This window comes from Cupressus sempervirens, chromosome 6 (assembly GCF_028749045.1).
Source record: "Cupressus sempervirens isolate cs-2001-9-10 chromosome 6, ASM2874904v1, whole genome shotgun sequence".
Classification (NCBI taxonomy): domain Eukaryota; kingdom Viridiplantae; phylum Streptophyta; class Pinopsida; order Cupressales; family Cupressaceae; genus Cupressus; species Cupressus sempervirens.
In genome coordinates, this window is record NC_143123.1 from 669160591 (window position 1) to 669174225 (window position 13635).

The 13635-nt window shown below is 39.2% G+C and overlaps 1 protein-coding gene across 6 annotated transcripts in view; it reads right to left on the reverse strand.

The window, feature by feature from the left end:
• Positions 1 to 13635, reverse strand: part of NBS1 (nijmegen breakage syndrome 1) — a 280347-nt gene that overhangs the window by 152512 nt on the left and 114200 nt on the right. For all 6 annotated transcript variants that reach the window (XM_089789301.1, XM_089789303.1, XM_089789302.1 and 3 more), the window contains 3 exons: positions 8075 to 8336; positions 7832 to 7911; positions 7370 to 7500 (listed from right to left, as the gene is read on the reverse strand). In XM_089789301.1, the coding sequence (XP_089645427.1) occupies positions 7370 to 7500; positions 7832 to 7911; positions 8075 to 8336 (473 nt within the window). The remainder of the gene's footprint in view (positions 1 to 7369; positions 7501 to 7831; positions 7912 to 8074; positions 8337 to 13635) is intronic.

Consider the following 13635-nt stretch of genomic DNA (forward strand, 5'->3'; position numbering starts at 1 on the left):
TCAAAACAAGTGAGTGGTAACAAAGACACTGCATGGAAGTGTTGAACATCGGGTGTTGTCATGGGCCAAGCCCATTGCAATGAATGTCAGATTCTTATGCCAAGGGGAATAAAAAAAATGCCAACTAGCTAAAATACCAAGAGATTGTGTGAAGGGAATGCCCTAGTGTGCTCGAGTGCTTATGAGAGAAATGGATGTCCCAGTGTTCTCAAGTGGTGTGAGAGAAATGGATGCCTACTTATTGTCTATTGGCGCATTTGTTGTTTGTGTTTACCATACTGGGTAAAGAAATCAACGCACAGACAATAGATATGAATAGCAGAACTTCTTATTTTATTCACATATGCCAAAGACAATACATTATGCTTCAATGATGATTTACAATAATCCTGAAGGGTGTATATTTACTTTCCGAAGACCCTTCTCGAAGGAGTCCGTCGGCCACATACATGTCGCTACATAACAAGAACCTTCCCGAAGGGACCCGTCGGCTACATAACAATAACCTTTCCGAAGGGACCCGTTGGCTGATACACAATTTCTACTGACGACATCATCCCCCCCAAAAGAAAAAGTCGTCTTCGAACGACAATTACAAACAAAATACATTAACAGAGTGACTACAAAAAAATCTGCTTCTATCACATCAATTCCACATTCATCCCATTACATCTGTAGCCTCTGCTAACACAATACTGTCTCCTCAAGCTGACCTTGATAGCCACGCGTGCTACTTTCTCTGCTTCCAACACTGGGTCCACTGAGCTAAGTGTCGCTGTACTGCCTTTTGGATGACTCACTCCTCCCGAGCTCTTTGTGCATCCACCAAGACAGCCTCTCAACCAACACTTACTCCCAGTGCCTTTGGTACACAGACACTCCATGCCTGCAGCAGCTTCAAGTCTTCTCAACTGGTCACATTTCACGACTGATATCCGCAACGACTGGGGGTCCAGGGGTCACATTTCACGACTAAATTAGCACTTCGAAACCCACACAAAACTGCATGAAACACACTATTTCTGTCATTTTCTGCCGATTCTACACTCTTTCTGGCAATCGCTGATGCTTCCCCTTCCCTTTGGTATCCTCCGTTACTCATTCTAAGCATGCTTGATTTGTCGACGTTTTTTTCTTTTTCTATTTTTTTTTAGAAAACCTCCTGCCACCCTCTGCCATGTTACGCCAATTCCTTATGCAATAACCTGGAATGCCATTCAAAATCTGAATGCAATAACATGCAGAAGCCATATGCCCAAACCTGTAGGATCCATACGCCACATTATGCAAAAACCCTGCACCACAATATGCAAAATCCGTACGACAGATCCCTTCAAAAAATGTTACACCAAAATATGCTAATACTACACTGAAAAATCCGTACACCAAGGCGTATGTCGAGTGCTGAGAATGGAAGCCATATTGCAAATTGGGATTCAATGTCTTCTTCAAAATCCGTATGACCAACTATATGAATTTCTCCTTCATCTCTGTACGCTAAAGGGAACTCACCAAAATCCGTATGTTGAAGAGAACTCTCAAAATCCGTACACCGTACTCTGACTTGTTTCCTGTGTTACAATCTTGAAATCTGTGTAGTGACTTTACCATAGAAATCCGTACATTGGCTGCTTTAGAAAATCTGTACGGTGACCATGTTGGAAAATCCATACGATGGTTGTTTTTAAAAAAACCACACTGAGACTCCTAAATTTCGTACAACAAATAACATATACATGAGGAAATCCGTACGGCAAGCTTTTTAACAATGTCGTACGGTAACTTAACCTCCAAAATCCGTACGGTGACTGACTCCAGGAATCTGTACAATGGTGGTCATTTAAGAAGCCGACATTAGATGGCTTTAAAATCTGTACGGTGGCTTGGGCTGGAAAAGCCGTACAATGACCCTGACTCAAACTGCTTACTTGGAAATCCGTACAGTGCTTGGTTTCCAAAATCTGTACATTAGCTTTTTCATCACTTTTTTTTTTTAATTTTTAAATCACTTTTGGAACAGTTATGTACAATATTTACATATATACAGTACTTACAGTGTTCTCAGTTGTTCGTCCACGGGGGTGCGTTACTTCTTCCATGGTAGACATTCAACTTTGACCGATTCACTGCGTCGGCCACTTCCTTTTCGTCTAGTGTCGATAACTTCATCGCTCCATTATCACCAACTTCTCGTATCTTGTATGGTCCTACCCATTTGACGCTAAACTTCCCAAGTTTGATCTCATTCCGACGTATTTCAACACCCACTGTCCAAGTTGAAACCTGTTCAATTTCAAGTGTCTATCATGCAATTGTCGCTCATCAAGTTTATTTAGGATACATGATCTCTCCATCTGGTTTTCCATATCATCCAGTTTGTTTTTGAAGCTCGATACCATGGACTCCATCAGCTATCAATAACACGTCCACTTCGTACTACTGCAACTTTTATTAAACCCTTCTGCTTTGTTTCCTGTGCAGACTATATGATATGTCTTCCTTGCTGCTGGCACCTTTCTGCTATATCTGTGGTTTGACATAATACTTTCTTACTATGCGGTCGCACAGTGGAATCTTTCCTCCTTTTGGGTTCGTATTGTATGTTCTTTCCTTCAGCTTCAGTCATACCCACCTTTCCTTCTTCGGCTTGTCTGGGTTGCTTCGGACATTCATTTCCTTCTTTGGCTTCTCTGTGTACCTTCGGACATTTATTTCCTCCTTCGGCTTCTCTGTGTTCCGTCGGACATTCATTTCCTTCTTCTTTCTTACCTTCATCGACCCTTGAGATATTACAACTCGGAAATAGCTCATAATCCTCTATCTGCCAATGAAAAAGGCCGTTCAACGAATCTAGATCGTCATCACTCGAACCTCCTTCCAATCTTAATACACCCTCTTCATCAGGTTCCATTCTTTTCTTCCCTTTGTCATCCCCTTCACCTTTGCCTTCAGAATCCGACAATAGGGCTTCTTCGCCGACCATTTGAGTGTGCAGATCAATCACAAATCACCGGCCTTTATTTTCCAGTGATACGGTGTTCTTTTTCTAGTCGTGTCGAGCTCTCGCTTCGATAAGCCATCCGTGGCCCAAGATGGCATCGTATCCTTTTCGTTTCAACGGAATCACCACGAAATCCAACAGGAACGGCTAAGTGCCAATTGTTACCGGCTGTGCCATGAGGATGCCCAGAGGTTTAATACCATGTTGATCTGCTATCAACAACTAAAATTTAGGAGGCCACAATGTCGGTTGTCCAAGCTTCTTCCAGGTCTCTTCAGGCAAAACATTTACGTCGGACCCTCCATCGACTATTGTGTCTGTGAAAACATGTCCGAGGATCCCCATCTCGATGACTGTGGGATGCCGTCCGGATGTAAGGGCCAGTAACATTTGGTCTTCTCCACCTGCAGTAATTTCCTTCCCTTTACCTTGTTCTCCTGGTATCTTCGGAGCTGGCGCAATATTCGTGAGAGCGGATCGGAGCTGAGGCATTGTAAGAAGCAAATCATTTATCTTGACTAGTCCCTCTATTTGCAAAATTTGCCGTACGATTTTCTGTTCTACATATTTCCGTATGGAGGTAACAGGCGTGTCCTTCAGGTGTGCCATTTTTGCCTGTGTTGCTTTCTGGATCTTTGCCCGTGCTTCCTCCAATCTCTTCTTTTCTTCCGCCGGGTCAGGGTACACTTTCACTTGCTGCCGCATGATGGCCAGAACCTCTTTTCTTCGTCTGTCCTGACGGTGATCAAGTTTACTCCCGACTTCGGACACCTAGCATCTTCATGATCACCAGGTCCACACCATTTGCATAACAACTTCGATGTGTTCACTATTGTACACTTTGGGGTGAAGTGACCCCACAGATTGCATGCGTGGCATTGAACTATCGGCTGGCCATTGGCATCGTACTGGATTCGACTCCTCCCGCCATTATTGTTGTTGTTTTGACCGCGTTGATTGTTTCTATATCCTCTCGATGTGGCATCTTCTATACTGGTGTTCCCGTTCCCTCCTGACGGGGATGCTTCCTATGTCAGGAACACTTGCTGCGGTGTTCTTGTTTTCAAATTGAAAGGGCATTCCTTTACAGAGTGTCCCATAATCTAGCAAATCTCACAAAATTGATCTTTGGGCAGGATCCCTTCGTATGGCCTTCTTTCTTGCACTCCGTACACCATAGGTCATTGCCCTTAGTCTCCTTGTTCATGTTTTTGAACTCTTTCATCATCCGAAGCATGTCTTTCTGAAGAGAACGGATTTTCTTGCTGCTGCCTTCATCGTCGCTGCTATTTTCTCCTAAAGGCTCATCGTCGTCTGAATCGGATGAGTTGGTCTTCTTCTTCTGCTTTGTCTTCTGTTCACTTTCGAGGTTCAATGCCCGATTGTATGCTTCAGTATATGTCGATGGTGGCAAGATCTTCATCTTTTTCTACAGCTTCAGGTGAAGGCCTTCAATGAACCATCTTTTCTGGAGCCCATCTGTCGGCTTATTCTCCATTTTACTGATTGAGTCCTTCAACTTCCTAGCGAAGACCTGTACTGTTTCATTCTTCTTCTGCTTGGTATTGAATATCTCATTGACGATCTCATTATCATCGTGCAATATTTGAAATTCTGCACAAAACTCCTTAATGTTATCCCAAGTGTTTAATTTTTACGGATCTGTGTCAGTAAACCAATCAATCGCAACACCTTGTAGGGTGGCTAGAAACTATCGGACCCATTCGTTCGCATCTGTTATGCCATTCGCTCTCCAGATGGTTTCACATGTTTTACAATGTCGAATGGGATCAACTGCTTCATCGCCATCAAATTTAGGCAACTTTTCTTTCGAACATGCCATTATCACTGTATGTTGGGGGTTTTGTTGTGTACCTACATTGTTCGGAACACCCGTGCTATTTTGAACACCCACACTATTCTGCACTCCCGTGCTGTTTTCGACTTCTATGTTGTTTGGTGAAGAAGAGGTTTTGTCAACCGAAGTTGTTCGTTCCGGAAGTATATCTCGAATGAAGAGGTCACTCCACGCTCGTGCTCCTTCGGCACTCTGAGCCGTGCGAGTCAATCCCCTTCCGTCTAGATTCTCTTCCCTCGGTGTATGTAGGTTCAGAAACTACTCCCTCGCTTCTTCCACCAAATCAAGCCGTTGTCGAGTCTCCTTCAATAATCCTTCCGCGCTCCTGTTTCCGTCGACAATCTTCTGGAATCTCCTTCAGCGCTCTGTCTACTAAGCCAGAATTAAATTTTCCTGCACAACACATATGTCATCTTTTTCCTTCAACTTATTCTTATCTTTGTTTAATTGATTCGGCATTTAATTCATATTCGCCTACCTGCGTACCAAGTCCATCGAGCAACAGCGCCAAATGTTTACTGTATTGGGTAAAGAAATCAACGCACAGACAATAGATATGAATAGCAGAACTTCTTATTTTATTTGCATATGCCAAAGACATTACATTATGCTTCAATGATGATTTACAATAATCCCGAAGGGTGTATATTTACTTTCCGAAGAACCTTCTCGAAGGAGTCCGTCGGCCACATACAACATGTTGCTACATAACAAGAACCTTCCCGAAGGGACCCGTCGGTTACATAACAATAACCTTTCCGAAGGGACCCGTCGGCTGATACACAATTTCTACCGACGACAGTTTGTAACTGGATTTATCTTACATATGGTATTATTCATAGGACTATCTAAATTTAAGAAGACTTTGCTAAGCTTTAAGATTAAATTTCTTACAATTGCTCTATGCTTGTAAGATCTGTTGCAATATTATAAAATTCTATAAGTTTCCTAGTAGTTAAATTCCTTAATAGACTATAGTTGATAAATCTTGAGTGATGAATTTTTAAGAAAATATTTCTTGAGGTATGTTATAGCTATGCCTTCTGAGATGTGCTGGTTTATTATCAAGAATGATTGTTGATTTTGTTTGACTTGTAAGTAATTATTAACATTTTGTTTCAAAGAAGGAAAGGGTACTACCTTTTCACAATTAATGGCCTATGACAAGATTGCAACCACTCCAGAAGGTTCTACCCTTTGGTAAACTGTAGTTCACTGAAAAGGCATAGATATATATGTGTCTTCTTTATCTCACTCACTCTTGTCCAGATCTCTTGTATACAGTGAGGACCATTTTCAGATACATGCAATAACCCCATGAGCTACATTGGAATTCTGCCAAGGGTGTACTTCACTGTACTTCACTATATTCAATCAATCATCAGTTATGGGATTCATTATTTAGTGCGATTGACTTTGGATCTCATTGGCTATACTGATTTTGATTGGGCTGGTGATAACATTCATCACAAGTCCACTTCAAGATATGTTCTTAGTTTGCGATTCGGTCCCATTTGTTGGTCAAGCAAAAAGCAATTTTCCATTGCTTTATCATCTCAGAGGCTGAAAATAAAGGTGCAATCAATTTTACAATTCAAGTTATTTAATTGTAAAGCTTCCTCACTGAGTTCAGTGTCCTTTTTCATCGTCCCACTGTCATTGGGTATGACAATCAGAGTGCGCTGAAATTTTGCAGAGATCCAGTACAGCAACAATGGACCAAACATATTGAGATACATATGCACTACATACAAGGTTTGATCAATGATGGAGTCATCAACTTAGCATATTTGCAAATGTTGCATTAATTATTTGTGCACATGCTCATTAATATTCCTATTCATGCCTAGCTGAAGTTCACTTTGTTGAGCCAAATTTAGTTTAGCTCAGTTTAGCTGGACTCCAATTTGCATACTGTGTATACCATGCACTTCTAGTTTGCATATCTAGCTCTAGTTTGTTATTTAGTTTGAGTTAGCTTTTGCATTTTTTAGGACTATTACTTTCTATAAAAGCAATTGATCTCTTCATTGTAATTCATCTTGCAATATTGTAATATATTTCACTTAAGAAAAATAGCAATTTTTTCTTGCTACCCTTGCCTGTGGAAGCTATTTTCAGTTTATTGTTTGATCCTTAGGTGTTTGTGTTGCAAACTCATACAACATCAATATAGGCACTTACTAAGCAGCATTACAATACAATGTACAATGTAACTATAAAACCATCCCCCAGAAAGCCACTTACAAGGGCCCCAGAAAAAGTATGTGGCTCCTCCTCCCTAACCCCAGCATGAGGGGTTGCTGGCTCCCCATATACTCCAACTGAGGTGCTATCCCAGATTCCACTAATTGTGGGGGGGTGTACAGATGCATGTATACACAAATTATTCAATAATTTTCTCTTTGTAGCATAATAATCAGATGATATTATATGGTAGTTTCATAGAAACCTTATTCTGGTTATGAAACTGTTTCAGCATCAGATATAAACTAAAATTGAAAACTTACTTGAATCCAGTTGCACAGAACAACAGGTTTTTTGGCCACAACAGCATCCACAACATCATTTGTTATAGGAGAAGAGTCTTCAACAATAAGATGAGTACAATTTGGCCTCCATTTCTGTATTGAATATGCACCTGAAATTGTGCAAAATAGTGCTACGAGGTCAATGATAGGGGTAAAGAATCATGTACCCAAAAGTCACAATTTGCAGTAATTCACATATCCAATTAGCTATAGTAAGGATCTAGACAGAAATTCATAAAATATTTAAACAAGGAAAGGTCATATCCCATCATCTGTTTGGTCTTCTTCCTGTATAATTATATTTAGAAAGATATCATGCAAACAACAAGGCAAATGTACAGATTCGTTGCACCTGAATCAAATAAGAATGGGTAGTTTAATATAACAAACAGTCAAGTTTACAACTGCCACCTTCAATGATGTATGATGAGAACTACCAACCTATTGATGAGACAGTGTTATGTATCAGGTCCAAATCTTCTATAGCTGGTATACAGAATAAGAATGGTATAAAGCTTAACCTGTCAAGAGTTATTCGACATTGATTAAAACCAATCTAAAGAATTCTATCATACAGTTTCCAAAAATCTCCCAATGACCATCCAACCAACTGGTTGAAGTATGAAAGGAAATCCATAGTAATGACAAAATTTTAACAGTAGAAACTACAGGGCAATTGCTCACCTAAATATTGTATTTGTCGTTCCAAATGTGATCAAGTCTCCATTTTTTAAAACTGTCTCCTTGTTTGGTAAGGAAAAAACTGGTTTTGAACCAACTTCCTTGTTAACAAATGTGCCGAACTTTGAAACATCTTTTAGGCAAATTTCAGGGGGAGGAATATCTGTCAAACCCTGAAGGTCATTATAAGGAGAAGCTGCCTCAACTATGATCTCCGCATGCACTCGTGAGATTGTTTTGTCCGTCAGAATTGTTACTGCACAACCTAAAAAGGCAAGAAAAAGTCAAACCAGAGTAATGGATACAGTAAGATCCAGTGTAAGCCATAGAAATGAATTTGTAATATTGCCTTAGTATAACCCTACAAGGAATTTGCCCATGTCTAATTGCTTTTCAGGAAATACTTTCATTAAGATGTATTAACCAACTAAATACAGTCATGAACCAATGCATTATAGTAAATTTGAACTAAGATGATGTTATGGCCCAAGTCAGACATGGAATTAGCCACTTGCATGTATAACTCATGGAAAGCTACCTAGGTCCATTGCTAAAGATTTGAAATATAATGATGAAAGATCCAAAAGTATGCTAAGTGGTGCACAGTTGGACAGATGTTTTTGGGACTGCTTTTTACTTGGTTAATAGATTTCCTTGCTCGGCACTTGATAAAATCTTTATGGCCATGGACAGGTAAAAAGCCATCTGTTTTGCATGTAAAGATATTTGATTTGTGAGGCTTATGTTCATGTGCCAAAGGAAACATGATCTAAGTAGAATCCAAAAGCACATAAATGCAATTTCATCGGATATGGTGAGAATATTAAAGAAGAGAGTTCAGCACTATTCCTATACCTAAACAGCCAAAGAAGAACATAACACAAAAGAATGCACTTTGAATTGAAGCAGGTATCAGATGCACATGTTCTAGAATCTAGAATGAGAACGTGACGATGAGGATGGAGAGGAAAGTGAGGATTTGAGTGGGAATTCTCAACAAGTAGAAGAGGCATAGCAACAAAAACCGGAATCAGAAGATGTTGAAGAACAAGAAGCAAAATCCAATACTTCAACCTTGAGAATATCCTCAAGGCAACAGAATCCAATTAACAGGTGTAGCCCACCAAATTTCCATTGTATATCTGCTTTGCCTAGACGATGAACCAAGGTCCTACATGGAAGCTATTCTTTCAAAGGAAATTGTGTCTTGGAAGGAAGCAATGAAAGAGAAGATGATGGCTCTAGATTCAAGCGACACCTGAGATCTTGATCATTGGCCCAAGGAAAGGAAGATCATTGATTGCAAATGGATTACAAAAGAAATTTAGAGAAGAAAATTCACTGGAGAGGCACAAGGTCAAACAAGCGGCCAAGGGTTACTCCCAAAGAGAGTGAGTTTTTATTGAGTTTCTCTTATCCATTTCAGCAGCATATGATTTTAGGTAGAGAAAGCGGATGTCAACACTGCATTCTTACATAAGGATCGTGAAGAGAAAATATCATGCAACAGCCAAAGGGCTTTGAAGTAAAAGGAAAGAAACATATGTCAGCAGGTTAAAAAGTTTGATTCATCTGTGATGAAATTGGGCTTCATCAGACAAGAAGATCTTTGTATATATGTTAAATGTATTGATCGTGTACTAATCATTGCCTTGTATGTGAATGATACATTGCTTTACTCTAACACAAAAGGAGTGGTTAGTAAGCTTAAAGCTCAACCTTTGGGTGTTTTTGAGATAAGGATTTGGGGACAACCAAGTTTATATTTGGAATGGAAATCAACAAGAATAGAGGTAATAGAAAGCTTTGGTTCACACAGAATAAGTATGTTGAAATTATTCTATACAAATTTAATAAGCATTACCACAAGCCAGTGAATATTAAAGGATAGAGGCAATAGAAAGTTTTGGTTGACACAGAGTATGTTGAGACCATTCTACCCAAATTTAATATGCATGAATGTAAGCCAATGAATATTCCTTTTGAAATATTCTAACTCAAAATGTGCAAATCTAAACAGCAAGCAGAATATTTTTACACTAATATTTTTGCCAGTTTTAAGCAATGAATTTCTTAGGATCAATAACACCAGGAAAAATATAACTGCAAAATCACAACTCAAACCATACAGCTTGAAAAAATAACATCTGTAGAATATATTCAACTTCCGGTTCTTTAGCATCTTATCAACACCAAACACCCATTTTCATAGTGTGACCTGTAGACAGGTGACTTCTCCCCATTGGTGGATTTGATCAGCTGTTATTTGCCTTAAAGGGGTGCCTTCCAGCTCCAATTATGGCTCCTCAATGGATTCAGCAATCATCAAGGATGTCTGAATGGTTATGCAGTGATCAAAGATCCTCCACCAAACAGTAGATATTTCCAGTCGAGAAGATTATACAATCCATAGTTCCTCCTACAGGGTCACTTCACTCTAAATCACACTCTAATCTGCCCAAAGTCTCTTGCTTTGCTATGTTGAGAGACAATAGGGAAGGAGGTGATTGCTATCACTCTCAGTTCTGTTCTGTGTGTGCCCAACTGTACTGTAATGACCATATTTGTACTTGATGTTGTACTAGAACTGACAGCTTAGTATCCATGAGTGTGTGTTTGCTAAGCCTTACAAGGAACCCCTTACTGAAAATGCTACGTGAAAAGCATTGAAGAGACTGGAGATGGTGCACAGTGATTTTATGATGTGCACAACAAATATATTCTCATAGTGGTTCAAAGTAAAATTTTATCTTGGTCAATGACTTTAGTACAAAGATTTCGGTTTACTTTATCACATGCTCTACCTCAAGGTAGTTCAAAGTAGAAGTGTCGAACCAATCTGGTGTTGTGAGGTTTTCACACCATCGCTCCAAAAAATTTGGGGACCCCATTTTTTTTAGTTGCCTTGGCAAATTTGGAGTTGTCCAGAGGTTTTTGATTTGAAATTTTTACACCTTGGACGCCTTCGAGCCAGGAGGGATGTGTTAGTGTAGTTTTTTATTTTTCCTATTTTGCTAAGTTTTTCTTACACTTTTAATAATCTCTCTTAGGTTAATAAAGCATGTCTTATTAGGTGAATGGTTGTGAGGTGTCACCTTCCTACATGTGAGCATCCATTAGCTATCTTGGAAAAATACTTTGCTATCTTTAGTCCGATGGATAGTTGCTCCTCATTGATTGGTGTTACCACCTCCTCCCTCTTCCTAGCCTATATAAGCATGCTACCTGGCTTGCATCTCTTGTTTTTGCATCCTCTTAATGCTATTTTGCTTCTAGCATTTGCATTACTCTCTTGGAGACTAACTCTGTGTTGCTATTTTGATTTTGTATCATTTGCATTCATAGTTTAGATATTTATTCTTTGCACTAGTTTTTTGGGTTATCAATCTTTTCAGATTTTAACATGGTATCAGAGCTTTTCTATGTGCAAGAGTAGATTTTAGTTTCCTTATTTGAGAGATTCGGGGGGGGGGGGGCTAATAAATTTTATTGTAGTTTTTTGAAAAACGAAGTATGCTCTTCTCTTGCATCTTTGGATGATCTTGAGAATCAGAAAAGTTTTGACAAAAACGGTTTTTCTCTAGGGTTTCAATCTCAAATCTGACAACTAACTTGCATATTTGAAGTTTTCAATCAGTATTGCAGGTTCCAGCATGCCATTGATGGACTTAGGAAGCTGATCCAACATTTGCATGTCATATTTTGGTTGCTGGGGTCGTTTCTTGATTTTTGGAGCCATTTTTTACTGTTAAAGGCGTCTAATTTACACTACAGCAACATCTTCTGTATATCAGCAAGAAAAAAGCTTTTTGAGTTTTGTTCGCAGCCCCGAAAAACCATCTGGGTATCTTTTAGATTTTGCATGAAATCTATATATTTTGCAAGATCAAGTGTGGAAAGCTACAGCCGTACCCCTCTCCGTTGGCAGTTGCAAATTTGAACGCAGTTTTCAAATGTCTCGTTCTTGCTCATACGGACTCTGATTTTGACGATTTTTGTTATGACCTTGGCTTATTTTTTGTGCTCTATCCACTAGTGGAGTTGTTTTTTGATTTTCATATATAAATTTTTCAGAAATTGAAGATTCTTGGCTGTAATTGTGCACAGTTCTCGTTTTGGAAACTTCGGAGGATCATAACTTTCTCATACGACCTCGTATCGAGGTGATTCTTTTTTTGAAAGTGCATGATTTTTCGAGTAGATCACAGTGGTGCTATTTGTTTCCTTGATTATTGTGCCTAAGTTTCACTTTCAACATATGCTCTTCATGAGGGTTTGTAATGCATTGAAATCAAGACCACTAAGTATTTCTTTCTAGTGGTAGTTGTAAACGCACTAAAATAAAGTGTCAAATCATATTTCTTTTTTGGGGAGGGGGGGGTTCTTTGATTGAGTAAAAAGGGGAGGCATTGTTGTGGTTGGGTTCTCTTTTTTTTAGCATTTCTTCATCATGGATCAAACAAATATGCCCATCCTAACTCCATACAATTACTTTGAGTGGAAATCACGCATGACAATTCACTTAAGGAAAGCAAGATTAAATAGGATAACTATGGGACTTGAAACTGAACCTAATAAAGATGAAGATAAGCCTAAGTGGTTTAACAAATGTGATGAGGCATAGGGAACATTGTGTTTGTTTGTTTCTCCTGACTTGCTATTTCACATTGAGTCTTTCGATACACCAAATGAAGTATGGACAAAGCTAGAAACACTATTTGGCACACAAGATTCAATGAGAGGTCATATGTTGGAAAATGAATTAATTAGTTTAAGTCCAGGCAATTTCAACACAATCCAAGATTTCTTCACCAAATTGAAATCACTAAGGCTACAGTTAAAACAATGGAATTGAAAAGAAAGATGAACAACTGATTCTTAGTATTCTCTCTAAGCTAGGTTCAGAATATTCTGTGTTTGTCTCTACCTTCTATGCTACTAAGCGTGCACTTGGTACTCAATTCACCATGCCATCTCTAGATGATTTTGCTATCAATCCCACTCGAGAACAGGACAAGCTAATCCAAATGGGCACTCTTAAGTCCTCTAAGTCACATGCCTTAGCAACCAACCAAGGCACAAAAGAACAAAAAGGACAAAGTAGTAACAATAATAGTAAGGATGAGAAACAAAATAATAGTGAGGAAAAGAAGGATCAAATACCAATTGCTTCAAAAGCAACTATTGATACCTCATCCTCTAAGGGCGATAAGCCTAAGAAAGAAAAGGTTAAATGTGCCTATTGTAAAAGACCTTGATCACTTGACATACATTCTTGAGAAGAATAATATTAGTGTTCCTGAGTCTATCAAACAAAGTTCTAATGAAGAGTCTAACAAGGTAAAAGAAAACAACAAGGGGAAAGGAAAGGGCAAGGCTCTTGTTGCAGTTGCTTCCTCACCATCCACTTGGGTTCTTGAGTCGGGTGCTTCGCACCACATGGCTTCATCTAAGGAAGAACTTGCATCCTTGGAGCCATGTACTATGCATTTTATTTTGATGGGTGATGACACTCCTATTGAGGTGTGTGGAAGAGGGTCTGTTGATGTGGGGGATGGCACATT